Genomic DNA, 19333 nt, shown 5'->3' on the forward strand with positions numbered 1-19333 from the left:
TTCGACGGTCCTGAGGAGTGTCTCCCTGCCTGGCTCCAGGTTCTGTCTTCTGGATCCACCCACACCTCCATCACCAGCCACATCTACAGCCTCTGGGGCCTGGTGGGAGCAGAGGGTGCCGAGTACGTGAAGCTCTGTCTTGGAAACTGACCTCCAACCTGCCTCCAACCTGCCCCAGCCTTTCATCTAGTCACTCCCCCTTCCCAACACAGGCATTTGTCTCCATGAAAGCATTGCTCTGGGGAGGACATCTGCACCCAGAAGAAATACTGTACTGGGTGGAGTAGAATGTTACTTAGAAGCCTAGTTACCTGAATCAGCTTGTTTTCTTTATTGAAAGTGAGGATCTGGCTAACTTTAATCAACTCTCCATAACTGAGAATTCCCTTCATGAACTCTGGGGACTTCCTGTGCTTTTTACAGTTCTGGCTAAAATCAGAATTCTCCCTAGCACCCTCCTATCCATACTATCTATCCCTGTGACCCAGATAGAATCCTCCCATACATACCATCACCATCTGACTCTGACCTCTTTCCCAGGAGCATAGCTTCTGCCCTAAAATGTAACCCCCCTCTCCCATGAAACACATAAAACTCAGACACAGACACACACACACACACACACACACACAGCAACACCATAATACTCTCTCTTCCTCAGTAACTAGATCCTGCTCTGAAATACCCCCTCTCCAGTAGTATAGGTCCTGCCTTGAAATACCGATCCCCCTCCCCAGTAGAATTAGATTCTGCCCTGAAATAGTCTCCTCCCTCCTCTAGTGTGAGAGCATCCAATCCTCCTAGATCCCTTTCAGCACCATATTTGTGTGGCCTTGTAGATCCCATAAACCATGTTGGAACTTTGCAATTGTCCCCCACAGAACTTTATTCCACAGTTTTTCCTGTTAAATTTTTTTTGACCAGCTTCTTGTAGACCCCAACTGGTAGCACTGCCTATTAAACAATGGTTGATGATTGTTTTTAACAAATTCTCTCGGGATAAAGCGTTCCTACAGGTCAAGTTCTGAGTCAGATCAAATAAAGACAACCCTGAGACAGGAGCCCTTTATGAAGCTGCTAGACAGGTTAAATAGTGATAATTCTCTGGGGGAGGGCTTTTGGAAGCTCTGATCCCAATCCTATTCTATTCCCTCCAGAGACTCCTTAGATGCTAGTTTTCATGGTTGCAATCATTGCAAGGTTTAAGTGACTGATGAGTGCCCAGTTTTCCTCCAAAAGCTAGTGAAATCAAAGATCATCAGGAGTAAATGATTTACTTCAGTGGGGGGTTGGGGATCCCAGATAAGCTTCTAAGATGTTACCGGCAGGAGTCAGGGTTCATGTTACAGAGAGTTGAAGAATGAATACTGCAAATGCCAGGTAAACAAATAAGCAGGAATTTTATTAAAAAGAGAAATGAAAGAAGCACTCAGAACCCCTGGTGCAGTGTACCTGAAAGGGGCTAGAATTCTCTTTAAAAAAAATGTATGCCCTTTAAGTCTTACAGCATTCCTCTGTCTATCGATGGATCTATTTATTTATTTTAGTACCAGGGATTGAACCCTGGATTAACCACTGAGTCACCTCCCCAGCCTTTTTTATTTTTTATTTGGATATAGGGTCTCACTACGTTGCTGAGGATGGCTTTCAACTTGCCATCCACTTGCTTCAGCCTCCAGAGCCGCTGGGATTACAAGTGGGTACCACCAGGCCCGGCTAGCATTCCTTCTCTTAAAAGCACCTAAGGATAAGTTGATAAGCTCCTTTTGGTTACTTCTTGGTATTTCAGTTATCTTGCTCGGGTGCAGGCAGGCTTATAGTTTCTATCCAGGAGATGGAGAGCAACGCCTTTGAGAAACAGAAACTGTTTTATGACATGCTGGGACATGTTGAAATAACCCTTCTCCTGCTTGCCCTCTTGCGGACCTTCACTGTCCCTTCACTCCCCTGGACACCTGTCCTTTCCTTTCAGTGAGACCCTTGCCTGGGTAGCTGCTGCTCTGACAAGAGATAATCGCCTTTCCTTCATTAATCGTTGTGATGATTTCCATTCTAGCTCAAAAAATTTTTCAGTTTAGAAAACTTCTCAACCTCCCTGTTCAATGCAGAGCCTCCTCCTCCCACGCCTGTTCCCCCTTTCCTCCTGAAGCCTGGTTTCCTGCAAGTTCTCTCCAGCCACGCCCTGGCCAGCATGTGCTCTGCTTTATGTCCTTGGTGCCACGGGGATCATTAACTTCTCTGTTGCACTTATCAATTAGGAAAGCTTTGCCACTGTTGGATGCACCTCGGTTGGTCCCCTGAGGGAGGAGGCTGGAGGGGATGTCTGTGACAGAGCTACATGCCCCTCCCTCCTGGAGCCCCGCCCTCTGCCCTGAGTCAGGCTTTGGGCAGTTAATCCCTCTGTCTGGCAGCTGTGTCACCTCTTGCTAAGTGTTCTCTGTCCTGCTTCCCCAGGGGAAGCCAGAAGGAGAAGACCTACCTTGCCATGGACTCTGGGGTCAGCAACTGTGGGCACGATGGCAGCTTGGTGAGTGCTGGTGGAGATGGGGGGGAGAGGAAAAGGGGAGCAGGAAGGAGGCTGGGGAGTCCCAGGGGGGTCCTGCTGCTCAGGTTCGGATTATCAGTCGCAATGGTAGCTCCCTCCCTGCCTCCAAGCTCAGCTCCCTCAGGGCCTGTCACCTCAGGTGACCATCACAGCAGACAGGCTTTCCTGAGCACTCCTCTGCGTGTGGCAGGAAGCAGTGGGAAGAGGAGGAAGGCTGGATTTCCCGACCCTGCTCCGTCCATGCTGATGGCTTTCCCTTTGCCTCCAGGCGGCCTCTGTTGAAACTGAGTGTTGTTTTTCTGGGTTCTCAGCCTTGGACTTTCTCTTCTGAGAAGGTTTTTCGGATTCCAAGGCTTGGGAAGGAGTGAGGGCAAAGAGTCAGAGGGAAGAACTTCCACTAGAGGGCGATGCTTCGGAGGCACTGTCTGAAGAGCTTCCTCCTTGGAGGCACTCTGGTCCTGCTGGAAGGGTGAGGGAGCTGCGGCTCTTCACTGTCCAGCACCCTCAGGCTTCTCCAGCCAGTCCTTGGGCCCCAGCCCCAGCACCCTTTCCAACCTATGGTGGCCACGTAAAATAACAGGGCGGCCCGAGTGGAAACCCTGTGTTCTTGTTGCCACCCACTGCAGGGCCTTACGAGCCTCTTCCTGGAGGCCAGGGCTGTGGCCCCAACCAGGAACAGCCAAGGGATCTGGGGACACTGGCCATGGGGGAACCTGGGGAACCTGGGCTATGCTCACAAAGTGTTCCCTGGAGCCCAGTTGCCAGGCCCTGCCCATTGCTGGTCAGCGTTTGTAAATGGTGCTCAGTACTCGCTTCTGAGAGAGCTGAGGGATACTGAGAGAAAAGCTCTTCAGCTGGCCTTACCACAGAATTATTTCAGCCATTTTTCTCAGAGAAAAAAAAATTCAAGGGGATAAGCTGAAGACTCCATTCCTCCATTTCCTGAAGGCTGTGGTGTTTCCTAGAGCTTGGGCTTCCATGAGGAACCCGGAGAGCAGTGGTTCTGGGCAACTGTGCGTCTCCTTTTCAGTGGGTTTGGAGCAGGGCACCAGGTAAGGAAGGACCCTGAGGCGGGATGCTGAGGCCACAGTGGGAGAAACCTGGACAGTTCATCTGAGCGTAGGTGAATGGCGGTGTTAGGTGGGGTCTGGACCCTGGGAGGAATGGATGGCTGTGTCAGGTACACATGGTGTCAGAGAGGCAAGGGGCCCACCTCACCTGGGGGATCGTTGCTGCTCCCACTGCAGCAGGGCTTCCTCTTGCTTGTTCTTCTACTCCTGGGAGGCTAAGGACCACCCAGTACCCAGAGGGCCACAGCCTTGGGCAGCTGCCCTCCATACCTGGAGATGCGGTGGATTACTATGCAGACACCTTGTGACTTCATTGATCCTCTGTCTCCTCTTCTCTCAATGGAGACAATGAGATGGTCGTGAGATTCAGAGGAGAGGATGCACTGGAAGATCTTTGTAACTTGTAACGTGCTGGAAAATGCCAAGGCTCAGTAGATGTCTCTTTGGATCAAATCTTCCAGTGAAATTACAGTTCACATATTGAATAGAGAGATGTAGTGTCAACGTGAAGAGGTTGTTGGTGCCCATCCTTTTGTACCGTTGCTCATTGTTGGAGTGTTCTTCACGAAGAATCCATTCTTCCTCCAGGAAGGGGCTCATTGGCTTTCTTCTGCTGCTGTGTGGGTCACATGCACAAATGCCCTCAGAAGAGGCCTCTCCCTCCCCCATTGGAGAATTCCTGCTCTGCAATACAGGTGTCCCCTGTTTCTGTGGATGTCTAAGATGCTCAGGGTTCTTTTCTGACACTCAGACTCTAAGTCTACTGTGTCCCACTGTGTCCCTGCTGGTTTTGTTTCTATGACAGACATCTTTCCTTGGATGACTTAAGGAAGTTTACAACAAAAGATGTATTTATAAACAGGCGAGGAAAACAGACACCAAGTGCCACAAAAGGAGAGGGAGGCCATTGTGTTTGGGGACAGGCGCGTATCATTGAGGTCAAGGTGTCATTCTGGGGCTCCGTGCTTTCCCCCAACACTAGCTGATGGCTTCATGGAAGTGACACATGTTTTTCCCAAGGGAGAACCAGGTGTCCTCAGGGAAGACAAGCTTTTCCCAGCTGTAAGTTTTAAACTTTTTCAAGTAGGATTTTATGGAGAATCAATTTCCCAAACCGTTGTTTTAAGCCAGTGCAGATATGATTTCCATAAGTGTCAGATGGCCCGTATTGACATAAAGACAGAACTTGGGAATTCAGACTGGTGACAGTCTTTGATGTTGGTCTCCACTCTTCCTTTTCTGGAAAAAAAGGGCAGGTTACAACCAGTTTTCCCAGTCCAGGTTCTTTCTCCCTTTTCCCCTTCCCCTTCCTGGGAATTTTGTGAGGTCATGGGAGAAGATGAAGTGAACTCGCTGGGAGGACAGACAGCTGTAGGGGCCACAGCTCATTCCTTCGTGGGCACACAGGACGTGGTGGCAGCACGCAGCACAAAGCTCACGCCTCTGATACCTTTATGACTATCCCAGATTCTAGGTGGTGGGACTGAGGCTGGGAGAGGTGAAGTCATGTGCCGAGGGTCATTGAGCCGGGAAGTGACAGAATCACATCTGTCCAAGTTCTTTTGTATTCTGCCTGCACCTCTCTGAGTCACCTTTCTAGAATCAGTTAATCAATCAATCAATTATCAATCAATCAGCCTGTGTCACACATCTTTTCTTTCCTTCTCCTCCTTCTCTTTCCTGTCTGTTTTTCTCTGCTGTCCCTTACAGATTCCTGCATACCCCTTATGAGAAGTTCCCAGAAGTTCACCACTTCCTGCAGTTCATTCCTCTATATTTAGACCAATGCCGACCTCAATTGGAAAAACAGATTTTTTTTTCATGTGCAACCAGGTACCAAGAATCATCCATATAGCCTTCCAAGACAATTACTAAATACTTAAGTAGAGGGTAGCATATATGGTGTGGATATGTTGGACAAAGGGATGATTCACTTCCTAGTAGGATGGAGCTGGAGAGTATGAGATTTCATCACGCTATTTGGAACAGCATGCAATTTAAAACTTACAAACATTTTGTTTATTTCTGGAATTATTCATTTAATATTTTTGCTCTATAGTTTTACCTTGAGTAACTGAAGGGTTGGAGATGGAGCCCCTGGGTAAGGAAGGGGGCTCTGTAAAATGTTCCCTAGGGACAGTTCTGAACTCACGAATGTGGGACAAACACCCTGCTTTTGATCTGGCAGTTTTCTGGACTTCTACCTCATCTAAACAAGTGGCAAACTCACTGTATCTACTGCCACTTCTGCAGAGCAGAATCACAGATCCACTGGGTTGGGTAGGCACTGTTCCCAAGGCCTTAGGACTTTTAAAGGCCCGTGACAAAATTTTCATTTCTTTTACAATTAGTTGAAGGGAATACACTTACGATCAAAGAAAATATTTTATTATGTTAATATATTCCTCTTTATACCTATGTAGTCCCCAAATATAATTTTAATATTCTTTTAAGTAGGAAGGAGCCCATAGAATCAAGGTGCCCAGCACCTGCCTATCAGTGTCACAATGTGGCCCTACTCCAGAAATGTTCTTGGAGGCTGGACTGAAGTACAGGGTACTTAGACATGGAGGTGGGCATTGGAGTTGATGACTTCAACATTCTTTCCAGAAATGTCTCCATGAGATACCTGTAAGAGTGCAGACCCTGCCCCCATGGTCTGGCCAGGGACCAGGGTCCCCCTGTGGACACTTCACATAGAGTGGCCGATCTTCATGCTAGTGGCCTTGACACTTCTGGCCACACCAGAGGCAATGCTTTCATATTCCTACAACCCATGGTCAGATGCTCAGCTGTGGGCCTCAGCCCATATTCAAAGCCCTTCCATTTAAGGAGGTTGATAAATACTGCAGCTAATATTATTGGGTAGTTACACTGTGCCTGGCCTGGATTATGTGGTTCTTCCTGCAATATAATTTTCTAGCCAGGTGAGGTGGCACATGCCTATAATCCCAGCCACTGGGGATTTTGGGGCAAAAGGATGGCAAGTTCAAAGTCTTGTTTCAAAATAAAAATTAAAAATGTCTGGGGATGGAGTTCAGTGGTAGAGCTCCCTTGGATTCAATCCCCAGTACTGGAAAATTAAATCAACTTTCTCAACCATCTGTGAGGGAGGTGTTAATTCTTTTATATAGATAAAATAACTGAGACTTGAAAATCTTACTAGTTTGGCCAAGGCTAATAAGCTCTACAGTGAAGGAGTAGGAGAGAGGGTCTACAATTCAGAGTTAATGTTGGTTAAACCCGGAGGAGTACAAGTTGGCTGTTGACACAAATCCTTCTGTGTGAACTGCAATCATTTACCTTGGCATGTTACATTCAGTGAGCCTGTCTACACTGAGCACAGGAACTGCACGAGAGACTGGGGTTGCGAAGGCAAGGAAGACAATTTCAGTAAGTTCTTCCTGATATTCACAACCAGGAAAGAACAAGGATGGAGACCGTCCATTATGATAAAACACACTCGGAACAGGGCTTTGGCAATGGAAGCACATGCAAAGTACCATGAGGGAACCTACCATCTTCTACCCTGGAGGTTACCACCTTCTCCCCCACAGAGCTGCCTCATGTCTGCCAAGCCTTTGGGTAAGGCCTGCTCTCCCCTTGCATGGCTCCAGACTTGACACAGAAGCTGGGATGCAGATGCACAATATAGGAAATCTCAGTGTGTGGAGTCTGATCTTATATCACCTGCTGACTAACATTATCCCTGCCCCACTGCCTCTGGCTCTGGGAAGGCTGTCCTACCATCTAATGGGAGTCAGGAAATGTTCTTGTTTCTTCTTGAAATGCTCACATGTGTCCTTCTCTTGTTCCTAGCAGACGGACGATGGCGTGCTCAGTTTCCACACTGATGGCCAGGTCACAAGAAAGGATGGACAGCCTAAGAGTCCCCGTAGCCACCTGGCCTATGGCGTTTTGGACATCCCACCGTGGTATCTCTGCATCTTCTTGGGGATCCAGGTAATGCCACTCTGCAAGCACTAGGTCCCAAGAGGCTCTGCCTCCCAAGTTACCAGGTCACACAACCAGGTCAAACTGTCAACACCGCCGACTTCAGCTAGCTTCTTGTCTTCCATATGCTTGACCTTCAGGGGAACTCAATCCCCTTTAATCTCCCTGTCTCTGGGCATTTGGGGATGGAAATGTGTTATTACAAAAGGATTCTTCCTCATGCTGAGCTGACTGGTCACATCAATGACACAGACTATTCCATTGTTCTCTGGACTGGGATCAATGGCTTGGTTAAGTCTACATCATGTAGATGAAGTCAGAGAAGTGCTAGGCTCAATAGCTTCCTGGTGCCAGCCCTGCCTAGTGGCACAGCACCTGCCTAGAATATGGGTAGGTGATGAGTTCAGTTATCAGCCCTGAAAAGGGAGAAAAAGATTTTTTTTTCTAAGAAGAGGGAGTTGACCCTGATAATTGTGGTCATCCCTTGTTGTTGGACAAATATGAGGTAGGAAATGAAACACTGGTCGATGTTTGGCCTAGACAATCTTGTGTCTTGTATTGACCTGGCTGTTGGAAGGTCAAGAACATTGATAAGAGGTCATGAAGGATGAGACATCTCATGTCATGTATCCCAAAGGGACTTGGGAGTGATGGCAAGGATTGTCGAAGGGAACCTACATATATATCGACATTTCTTCTCTGGAGCCCCCACTCCTCTTCCTTAAGGGGCAGTTCACCCCTCACTGATTATGGTTTGTTGAAGTTGTCAGGTTAATCAAGGAAAGAAGAGTGGGCGACTTTTCTTTTAGTGGGAGTTCAAAGTCTGCTCTGCTTCCAACACATATCTCATCCCACCTTCTTCTGCTAAAGACAGGTGCTCTTCATACTAGTTGGATTATTCCAGAACATTCAACGAGGGGATTAACCTCACTACATAATCCTCTGGTCCTTTTGAGACATTGCTTGGCATGGTAACAGGAGCTGGAACTGTCCCCTTAAAGAAACCTGGCCGTGGATTTCACTTCCATTTTCCTTCCATTGCTATTTCCACTCATATGGCTGGAGAGATGTGGGGGTCCCTGTCCCTAGGTGCTGTGGCCCAAGGTTCTTCCTGGCACCCAGGACTGTCCCATCTTAGGCAGTGGAACCTACCTCCTATCCTTCTCAGAGGGCCAATCCTGTGTCCTGCTGGAGTAGTACACATTCTGAGACTCCATTTTCCCTGAGGGTATATGGGGTGTGGAAAAACGGGTGCATGCAGTGTATAGACGATTTTAGTTTTTCCTTAATATTCTTAAAAAATCCTAATTTTTATCTGGTCTAATTTAGCTCACATTGAGATTTCGGATCAAACCCCAACAAAATAAGAACAGAAGAATGTGCCTTATTTTGCTTCCTTTTGTGTAGGTCTGGCTGTTTTGTGGACAGGAAGAGTGCTAGGGACAGGCAGGGTCAGGTGTTCTGGGCCTTGTGTCTTCATTCCACCTAAGGACACCTTGAGAGAACTCTTCAAGGCACTGCCCCTCACAGTGAGCTTTAAATTTCCCTCCTTTCTTCCTCCTTCATTCCTTGTTTATTCCTCGACTGGCCCAGCAGCTAACTTTTGTAACCAAAGCAAACCAAGCCTGCCTAACCTTCCTTCACTAGGCCCTATTCTTATAGGATGAGGTAGACCCCCACTCTACTGGGTGAACCTGCAATGGTACATTTGCTGCAAATCAGAGGGATCCTATCAGCACCCACAACATGCTGTGGTTCTGGTCAGTTAGTTGCTTGGCTACCTTGTCATGGGGGCGAGGGACGCGGAATCAACACACAGACTCCAGGCGCTGGTGAGAGAACTGGCTGGAGACCCACCTCAGGTCGTTGTCCAGTAGCTCAGTTTATTTTTGGAATGCATACAATTGTTATAGGGTTCAAGTGCGTAGTGCACATCAATCATACACAAGCAATATAGTATCCATAAGCCAATCATCTGATGCCTAATGTAACCACACTATGAAGATGCTCTAAATATTGCTATTATCAGGAAGGGTCTTTCTCTCTGGGGAGGGGGTTTCTAAGTTAGAAGTTCCATGTGGAAGCTCCTGGCTATCAGTTTCCTGGCCTGGCAGCTTGGCAATGCTAACCACAAGTGCTATGGATGTGGTTTCACTAACGGCTCCCTAGAGCAGAGCATCCCATCCTGTTCCTATCAGGACCGAACGAGTGTAGATTCTTCAAGCACTCCGAGCTGCTCATAGCTGCTAGCTGCTAGCTGGAAACTGAAAGTTATTCCAACAACAATAGGAGGCCCTGTGACTGTGCCAGCAGAGGCATGGCCCAGCTCAGCAGAGCATGGGGAGGATCGGAGCAAAGGAAAGAAGCAGGTGGCTTCATGTGTCTTTGTTCTCAGAACATTTGGCTCATTGGTCAGATTTTTTGGTGGACACTAGGGATTGAACCAGAGCTCACTCTCCCACTGAGGTACATCTCCATTCCTTTTTTACATTTTATTTTTATTTTGAGACAGGGTCTCTCTAAGTTTCTGAGGCTGGCCTTGAACTTGTGATCCTCCTGCCTCAGCCTCTCTAGTAGCTGGGATTAAAGGCATGTGCCAGAACACCTGGCTCCATGGTCAGCTTTGTGTGGGGATTGAAGCCACACACTGGACACTTGGTGTGGCTCAGAACAGAAATGGCCACAGCCCATGAAAACCCCTTAAGACCTGCTCAATGTTTCTGCTCTGGAGCTAGAGTGTGTGAGACAGTATTGATTGCTTGGCCCCCTATCAATCTACCTGCTCTCCTTCTAGCTATGTTTCTATGTATATACTCTATCTCTAACTGTCTTCTATTTATCTCCTGGCTATTACTCATGTACATGTAATTTACCCTGTGCATAACTGAGGCCGTCAGCTATGAGCTCTGTCCTGTCCTGAACTCTGGGTCTAACTCTGTCCTTTCAGGAGACCTCAAACAGCCGTGGGCCAGTGGCTCCAAGTGAATGCTCAGGCCTTCCTTGTCAATGGCTCTCACTGTTGCGTCATGGAGTGAGGAGCCCCTTGCTATGGTCTTATTCTTAGGCCCTCATTTGGTTCCTGTTATGCCCACCTGTGCTTATGTTTCTGCCTCAGTTTCTTTCCTAGGATACCAGTTCCTGATTCCTGAGCCCTGCTCTCACAGCCCAGTTCCTCTGGTGGGGTCACTGTTTCCCATGCCTAGTTCAGATGTTTGCCCCTCACTCATGGCTGGACCTCTGAAAAGCTCTTGAGACTGGACCTGGGAAGGGCATCCTTGTTAAGGGTAGGGTTGCATCCTTTCTGGGTATAGTCACAGAATTCACACGCTCACATCCTGTCTCTGTCCCTAGCACTTCCTCACAGCCCTGGGAGGAATGGTAGCAGTGCCACTCATCCTGGCTAAGGATCTGTGCTTGCAGCATGACCCCCTGACTCAGAGCTACCTGATCAGCACCATCTTCTTTGTCTCTGGCATCTGCACTCTCCTGCAAGTGCTTTTTGGGGTCAGGTAAGTAAAAATACTCCCCCTGGATTTTGACTTACCAGCCAACTATCATCAAGGTCTGCATGGCCCGCAGCTGGGGAGATGGGTAGGAAGCTGGAGTGGTGTAATAGAGGGGTGCTCCATCCATTTACCTCTTTCCCTCTCTCTATTTATCTCCAACTCAAGACTGATGATCTGTATTAGCCAGAATCTTGATGGACAGTAACACAAATCCAGATTGGCTTATGGGAAAAATTTTTTTTAGATGTTGATGGATCTTTATTTTATTCATTTATTTATATGTGGTGCTGAGAATTGAATCTAGCGCCTCACACATGCTAGGCAAGTGCTCTACTACCAAGCCATAGCCACAGCCACAGCCCTGAAAATGTGTTCTTTATTAACTTAAAAGAACAAAATAAGAAAAATGCAGGGTTACATCCATGTCTCCAGAACATGAAGAACCCAGGACTCAAATGCCTTTGAGCTCTCTGCTACCTCCCTCTTTCTCTGTTTCTCCCTGTTTCTGCTCAGGCATTGTTTGTATCAATGGAGATTCAAAGATTCAATGTGTGAATGTTAGAAAGTCATAACCCAAGCTGACATGCTCTGAAATACATCATGTCCCTGTTTTCCCACCTGGAAGGCCAGGTTTGGATTTTTATTTCTCTGGCTCCTTAGAGTTCTCCTTTGGAGTCTGGCAGTACTGGGACACCAGCCTCCAGCCTGTTCCCCACCCACCCCACTTCATGTTTTGCTCCAGATCACAAATGGTCTCACAGGCATGAGTGAGGACACCCCAACCTGCTTATCCAAGCTTCCCACAACAGACTCCCCAACAGCTGGCCCTTTGCTAACCTTCAGGCCTGGGGGTGCACCATTCCTTCATTGTCTGCTCTAGCACATCAGGACTGGAAAGGGGCCCAAATGGGCACAGGGCCACTCAAGCAGAGAAGCTGAGAGACTCATAGGGAGGGGGCCTCTCCCCTTGATCCTCTCTCTCTGAAGAAGCCATGCTCCATACTCCAGAGCTTAGAGCTAAGTGTAGGCTGCATACCTGTCCTGGTGGGGAGGGCAGGACTCTGACAGCATCTGAGAGTTTTCTCTTAGTCTTTCTTTTTCTTATGGTACATTATATTTGTACATATTGATGGGATTTTTAAATCACATATTCCTATGTGCACATAATAAAGTAATTTAATTTGGTCAATGTCATCCCCAGCACTTCCACCCTCCCTCCTTCTTAGTCCTTTTCCTCTACTGGTCTCCCTTTGATTTTCACGAGATCCCCACCACCACCACCTTTCTTTTCCTTTTTCCTCTCTAGCTTCTGCATATGAGTGAAAACATATAACCCTTGACCTTTTGAGTTTGACTTATGTCACTTAACATAATGGTCTCTAGTTCCATCCATTCTCCTGCAAATGACATAATTTCATATCTTTCTTTAGGTCTGAAAAAATATATCTATATCTGTATCTATATCTATATATCTATATCTATATCTATCTATCTATCTATCTATCTATCTATATATATATATATCACTTTCTTTATCCATTCATTCATTGATGGACACCTAGTTTGTTTCCATAGTTTGGCTGTGGTGAATTGTGCTGCTATAAGATGGGTATACATGTATCCCTGTTTAGTAAGTTGACTTTAATTCTTGAGAGTAAATACTGAGAAGTGGTATAGCTGTGTCATATGCTGGTTCCATGCCTAGTCTTTTGAGGAACCTTCATACTGATTTGCATAATGGATGTATTCATTTACAACCTCATCAATAGTGTAAAGTGTTCCTTTTTCTCTACATCCTCTTTAGCATTTATTATTATTTGCATTCTTGATGATTGCCATTCTAACTGAAGTGAGATGAAATCTCAGTGTAGCCTTGATTTGCATTTCCCTACTTGATAATACATTTTTTTCATGTGTTTGTTGGCCATTTGTATTTTTTCTTTTGAGAAGTGTCTAATTCATTTCCCCATTTATTAACTGGATTATTTGATTTTTGGTGTAAAGTTTCTTGAGTTCTTTATATATCTGTATATTAATTCTGTTAGATGAGTAGCCAGCAAAGATTTTCTCCCATTCTGTAGATTTTTCTCTTCACATTCCTAATTGTTTCCTTTGCTGTGCAGAAATTAATTTGAAATCATTCCATTTATTAATTCTTGGCATTATTCCTGAACTTTAGCGGTCCTACTGAGAAAGTCATTGCCTGTGCCTTATGCTAGAGTATTGACTCTGTGTTTTCTTTTAGGATTTGTATAGTTTTTGATTCCTAGGTCTTTGATCCATTTTGAGTTGATTTTTGTGCAGCATGAGAAATAAGGGTTTAGTTTCATTATTCTACATATCTAGTTTCATTATTCTACATACAGCATTGTTTGTTAAAATAACTGTCCTTTCTACAATGTATGTTTTTTGCACCTTTGTCAAGGATCAGATGACTAGAGATGTGAGGATTTGTCTCTGTGTCTTCTATTCTATACCATTAGTTTATGTGTCTGTTTGTATGTCAGTACCATGCAGTTTTTGTTACTATAGCTCTGTAGTATAATTTGAAGTCAGGTATTGTATTGCGTCTAGCATTGCTTTTTTGGTTTAAAACTGCTTTGGCTATTCTGGGTTTTCTATTCTTCCAAATGAATTTAGGACTGTTTCTTCTAGTTGTGTGAAGACTGTAATTGGTATTTTGTTGGGGATTTTATGGAATCTATATATTGCTTTTTGGTAGCATGGCCATTTCCACAAAATTAATACTGCCTATCCATGAATATGGAAGGTCTTTCCATATTCTGATGTCTTCCTCAATTTCTTTCTTCAATGATTTATAGGTTTCATTGTAGAGGTCTTTTACCCCCTTAGTTAGATTTATTCCTAGGCATTTCATTTTATTTTTTTGAAGCTATTGTGAATGTAACTGTTTACCTGATTTCTTTGTCAGCTGATTCATTGTATATAGAAAAGCTATTGATTTTTGTATGCTGATTTTGTGTCATGCTATTTGTCAAATTTGCATATTGGCTCTAGCAGTCTTTTGGTGGATTTTTTTGATCTTCTAGGTATAGGATCATATCATCTGTAAACAGTGATAATTTGTCTTCTTTTTTCCCTATTTTACTCCTTTTATTTCCTTCTCTTCCTTAACTGCTCTAGCTAGAGCACTATATTAAATAGAGTGGTGAGAGTGGATGTCCTTATCTTGTCCCAGCTTTTGAAGGAAATGCTTTCAGTTTTTCCCCATTTACTCTGAGGTTGGCTTTGGGATTTTTACATATAGCTTTTATGATGTTGAGGTAGGTTGTTTCTATGCCTAGTTTCTTCTGTGTTTTTAATCATGAATGGGTGCTGAATTTTGTTGAAGACCTATTGAAATGACTAAGTGATTTTTTTCTTAATTCTGTTTATATGAGGAATTACATTTACTGATTTGCTTATATGAAACCATCCTATTGCTGGAATGAAACCAACTTGGTTGTGGTGTACAATCTTCTTAATATGTTCTTGAACATGATTTGTTAATATTTTATTAAATATTTTTGCATCTAAGTTTATCAGGGGTATTGGTCTGTAGTTTTCTAATGTAGTTTCCTACATTAGATGTGTCCTTATCTGGTTTTGTTATGTGTGTAATCCTGGATTAATAGAATGAATTTGGAAGTGTTTCATCCCTTTTTTTTGTAGGTGTCAACAAACTTGCTTTAAAACACACACACACACACACACACACATTTACATATCAGTGTGACAAATATCCCTTCTACAAGATAGCTCTGCCACAATACGAGCTCCTGGAGATGCTCCAGAGAGAGCCTAGGCCTGGCAGTCTTCACATGACACCCAATAGGGGGCATTTTTATTAAATAAGTGGGGAGAAGCAAGGTGCACCCCAGGTATATGCTGTCTGAGGGCCTCATGCAGGACCAGAGCTCTGCTGCACACTCTTCATCACCTCTTCATTCTGCATAGACAACTCTGTAGACTTTTTGCCCATCCATTCATGAATGTCCAAATCATGCCTTTGGACAGTTCTGCTTCCTTATAGTGGAGAGACACACACTTCTGGAGGCAGGCACTGGTCATTCTGTTGTGCATGTCCACCATCATCTCCACTTCCAGCTCTGTTGCCAGCTGTTGGGCCCTGAGCAGATCCATCTCGGCCTAGCACCATGCAGAGAACCTCCTCCTGGTGTCCACAGCCCGGTGCAAGACACAGTTCCTACCATGTCCCTAATTTTAACAAATATTAGAACCTCCCCTGGTGCCCAAGTAGATCATGGTGTAAGCATGTGGACCACTTCCAGGAGAGGCCATCTCTTTCTATTTCATCGGATAATTTGAGGAGTTTGGGCATTAGTTGTTTTTTAAAGGTTTCATAGAAACCTGCTGAAATCCATCTGGTCTTGGGCTTTTCTTCATTGAAAGGCTTTTTATTACTGATTCTATCTCATTACAAGTTACTAGTATGTTCATGTTTTTAATGTTCTTTTGATTCAATTTTGCCAAATATATTTGTCTAGAAATATATCCATTTCTTCTAGGTTTTCCAATTTATTGGAATCTAAGTTGTCAAAATAGTCCCTAATGATCTGCTAGATTTCTGAGATGTATCTGGTGATTTTTCCTTTTTCATATCCAAATTTATTAATTTCTGTTTTCTCTCTTTTTCTTTTGGTTAGTTTGGCTAAGGACTTTTCAATCTTATTTATCTTTTCAAAGGAGCCAGGCTCCATCCTCCAAAGCTCAGGTCTAAGTATAGGCTGCTCTCCTCCCGGTTTGAGGACAGGACTCTGACAATGTCTGAGCTTCATTTTCTCAGAGAGGTTCTTGCAGTTTTTATTAGGCATAGTTCTCCAAAGAAGCAGAAAGAATCGGATGTGTATGGCCATATAGAAAATGAGATTTGTTATAGAAATTGGCTCCTGTAGAATTGGAGTCCAAGAAGTCCCATGATCTACCATCTGCATGCCGGAGAATAGGAACTATGGTGGTGTGATTTGGACTGAGTGCAAAGCTATCTATGGGATGTGGGGTGGAGGGTGGGAAGCCAATGCTGTAAGTCCTAGATGGAGTCTGAAATCTGGGGAACCAGGAGCAGCAAGGTCTGAGGGCATAAGAAGGGGGTGACCCACCCAAGAAGAAAGAGATTTCATGTTTCCTTTATCCTTTTTGTTCTATTTGAATCCTCAACAGATAGGCTGGTGGCTGCCCACAATGGGGAGGGAGATCTTTACTTACTACAGTCTTTTCTGGAAACACTCCAGACACACCTGTAATGTCTCACCAGCTATCCGGGCATCCCTTAATCCAGACAAGTTGACACATAAAGTTAACAGCAGACTTTGACAGGGCTGCTAGACATCCAAACACTTACCACTCAAGAGTGAGTGAGTACTACTCTGACTAGTTGCTCATGTTAAAATTCCAGGGAAGAGTTCTGATTGGCCTAGTTGAAGCCCAGCTCTGGTCCTGCCAGGGCAATTAATATGGCAACTGGTACTGAGGAAGGGCTACCAATGAATAGAGAAGAGGAATTTTGTTCTCAGCTCCCAAGACAGCAAACATTCACTGATCCAAACACATGACTTGGAACCTGTTCACTAAAGTTGTGAAGGTACCTGCCCTGCTCCTTTGTAGCATCACTGAAGTGAACAGTTGCTAAAACCAGTAGAATCACTTTTTTCCAACCATCAAGTCCTTTTTGTGCTTATGTGGACTGTTGAAATCTTCCTGGGTAAAATGGAGTCCTTAGACCATGGAGATGACCTGGGAAAAATTGGGAAGCCTGGAAAATGGTGTCTCCTGGAGAGCCTCCTCTCATTTTCTCACATCTCATCTTTCACACTCTCTACCACCACTTCCTGCCCCGCTCGGATTCTCCAGAAGCTTGAAACAGTTTCTTTGGGTTACCACCTTCTCAGAAATTGCTCTGGGTGGGTCCTATGGACCGTTCCTGGTCAGCTGCGTCACCCAGGCTAGTCCAGGGCCTCCTTCCTTTACATTATTTAGCATCTAGTCTAAGGATGGATCCAGGTTTGCTTAGCCTGAAGCTGATACAGTTTTTGTTGTCTTCTATGACTAAGAGCAGAACATTATGAATAAAAAAACCACAACAAAGAATAGTATTATTTAGGTAGGGAAAAGAACTCACAAGAAATTACAAAATTTAAAAAGGAGGTAAAAAGCACAAGTGCTACAGAAATAGTAGCAGGACATTTTTATTAATTTTCTCTTTTATCATGACCTATAATACTGTACTCCTTTATATTTTATGATTTTATATTTATGTCTCAAGTGACATAGATATGTCATATACATTCTAATAAAATGCATTGTGACTCAACTTCCCTTTAGCCAAATCCTAGAAATGCTCGTGGCCTTTTAAATGCCACCTGGGGCAATGTGTAGGGAAAGAGAAGTGGTAATGAAGAGACATAGCTCATCCAGTTGTGGTTGAAATGTTTTGCTTACAGATTTTCCAAAGGCAGATCAGTAGAAAACACACCACCAGCAGGCCCTTCTGCACCCTTTAGAAGGAGTCGTGCAAGCTGGGGCTGTTCACTATAAATTCCTTTCTGACCTAATCTGCACCAGTGTGCGAAGGAGAATGGAAAACATTCCCTCCAAAGTGCTTCTGCCTGAGCTGTCTTAGGAGAACATGGCTTGGCAGGAAGTTCATTATAGGACCAATGCTCTGCAGGTGTAGGTGGTAGGAGGCTGGGTGATGGTTTCCAGGGTAGATGGAAAACAGCATCCAGAGGAGAGAACTCACACCTGTTGTGGTCTTTATGGTCTCTAATCCAAAGCACTTCTCATAGCACTTCCTTTTGGGTCATTTCCAGGAGACAGAACAATCCTGGAGTTCTGCCAGGTCCCTGGAGAGGAGGGGCTACTCTTGCTAACATTTTTGGCAGGCATTTCTCTTCTCTTTCTTTTTCATTGTACTTCTCAAAGAAGTACAATGTTTACTCTGTCTCTCAGGCTCCCATATTTGCTCCAATATTTACTGTCTCTCAGGCTCCCATAATTTCCTGGAATGGCCCTGGATGTGAGGGCCTGGAGCAGCCTCAGGGCCTGAATCTCCCAGCTTGGATATTAAGGAGCCCCTCCCTGCCCTCGCCCCATGCAGAGTCACAAACACAGAGCTCTGTGAATGGGGGTGCCCACTCCCCCAGATCAGAAATGGAGCTAATTTCAATTATGGAAAAGCTTTCAGCTTGAAAGCCGGGGGGCTGAATTCTAGCCCTGGCTCTGTGCTGTGGGACGTGGACCAGTCCTTTACCTTCTCTAGGCTCAATTTTCTCACCTGAAAAACAAACAGGTGGGGAAAAGCCTCAAATTAGGATATTGACGAGTAAATGAGGAAGGGTCTTTGCAGCAGGACAATGGGGACAGAAAGGGCCTGTGGAAAATTCTTTGAGAAGCCCAAATAAGGAGTTAGGTTCAAGGCATTTTCACCCTAGTTAAGCAGGTAAAGCAAGAAGGAAATAAAATTAGGGAATAAAATCATGCCAGTATGATTAGACTAAAGTGGGGGTAAAAATTATCTTGGGTTTGGTCCCTCCCAGGGAAGTGGGTTTACCTGAGTTCCTAATGAATAATTTCCTGAGAAGCTGTAGGTTGTAAAGTCTAGCTCAGGAATCAAAGACCATGTCCATCTGGGCGCAGTGGTGCACACCTGTAATCCCAGCAATTTGGGAGATTGAGGCTGGTGAATCACAAGTTTGAGGTCAGCTTCAACAACTTAGCAAGACCCTGTCTCAAAATAAAAATAATTGGAGATGGAACTTAGTGGTAAAGCGCTTCTAGGTTTATTCTTCAATATCCAAAATATAAAAGAGTAAATTTAAAAATGCCATGTACACTTGCTTAACTGCTAGCCAGTATTCAATGATGTACTTTTTAAAATGAGAAATCAATATGCTGATTTTGCAATAAGACTTTAGAAAACCTTATCAATTAAAACCATGCTAAAAATTACAGGGTCAAAAACTGATGCTTTTTGTGGAAGAGCCGATGAGTGCCTTGCTCAGGTCATGGCTGGTAGCTCTAGCCCTGGCAGCATAGGGAGCTTCCTGCCTATGAGGTTGGGGTCTCAAAGCATCTGCTAAAGGTCTCCACACCTGGTGCTTACTTCAAGTTCATGTAGGGAGATATATCACCATTTACTTCAAAATAAGACACTAAGTTTAAAAGGTAATCACGAGAGGAAGTAAAATATTGTCCAAATGTATTTCCAAGTTTTCACTCCTCTGGGATTGCTCATGGTT

At 44.7% G+C, this 19333-nt stretch overlaps 1 protein-coding gene and 1 pseudogene across 3 annotated transcripts; one reads left to right on the forward strand and one right to left on the reverse strand.

Annotated features, from left to right (window-relative positions):
- Window positions 1-1971: 1971 nt before the first annotated feature.
- On the forward strand, window positions 1972-11161 carry LOC124099807 (solute carrier family 23 member 2-like). Of its 3 annotated transcripts, XM_058582804.1 has the most exons (4): window positions 1972-2527; window positions 7037-7200; window positions 7435-7578; window positions 10921-11161. In XM_058582804.1, exons 2-4 carry the CDS (start codon window positions 7108-7110, stop codon window positions 11080-11082), a joined length of 399 nt encoding a protein of 132 aa, XP_058438787.1. In that variant the 5' UTR covers window positions 1972-2527; window positions 7037-7107; the 3' UTR covers window positions 11083-11161. The 3 variants fall into 3 exon arrangements, with proteins under 3 accessions (XP_058438787.1, XP_058438788.1, XP_046310983.2); XM_058582805.1 differs by lacking the exon at window positions 7037-7200 and having other exon boundaries at window positions 2210-2527; window positions 7438-7578; window positions 10921-11108; XM_046455027.2 differs by lacking the exon at window positions 7037-7200 and having other exon boundaries at window positions 2218-2527; window positions 10921-11100.
- A 3815-nt stretch (window positions 11162-14976) lies between these two features.
- Window positions 14977-15218, reverse strand: LOC124099805 (mitochondrial import inner membrane translocase subunit Tim10-like; annotated as a pseudogene).
- Between the last annotated feature and the right edge of the window lie 4115 nt (window positions 15219-19333).

This window comes from Marmota monax, unplaced genomic scaffold (genome assembly GCF_021218885.2).
Source record: "Marmota monax isolate L192 unplaced genomic scaffold, Marmota_monax_Labrador192_F-V1.1 WCK01_AAM20220418_F8-fsc01784, whole genome shotgun sequence".
Lineage (NCBI taxonomy): Eukaryota > Metazoa > Chordata > Mammalia > Rodentia > Sciuridae > Marmota > Marmota monax.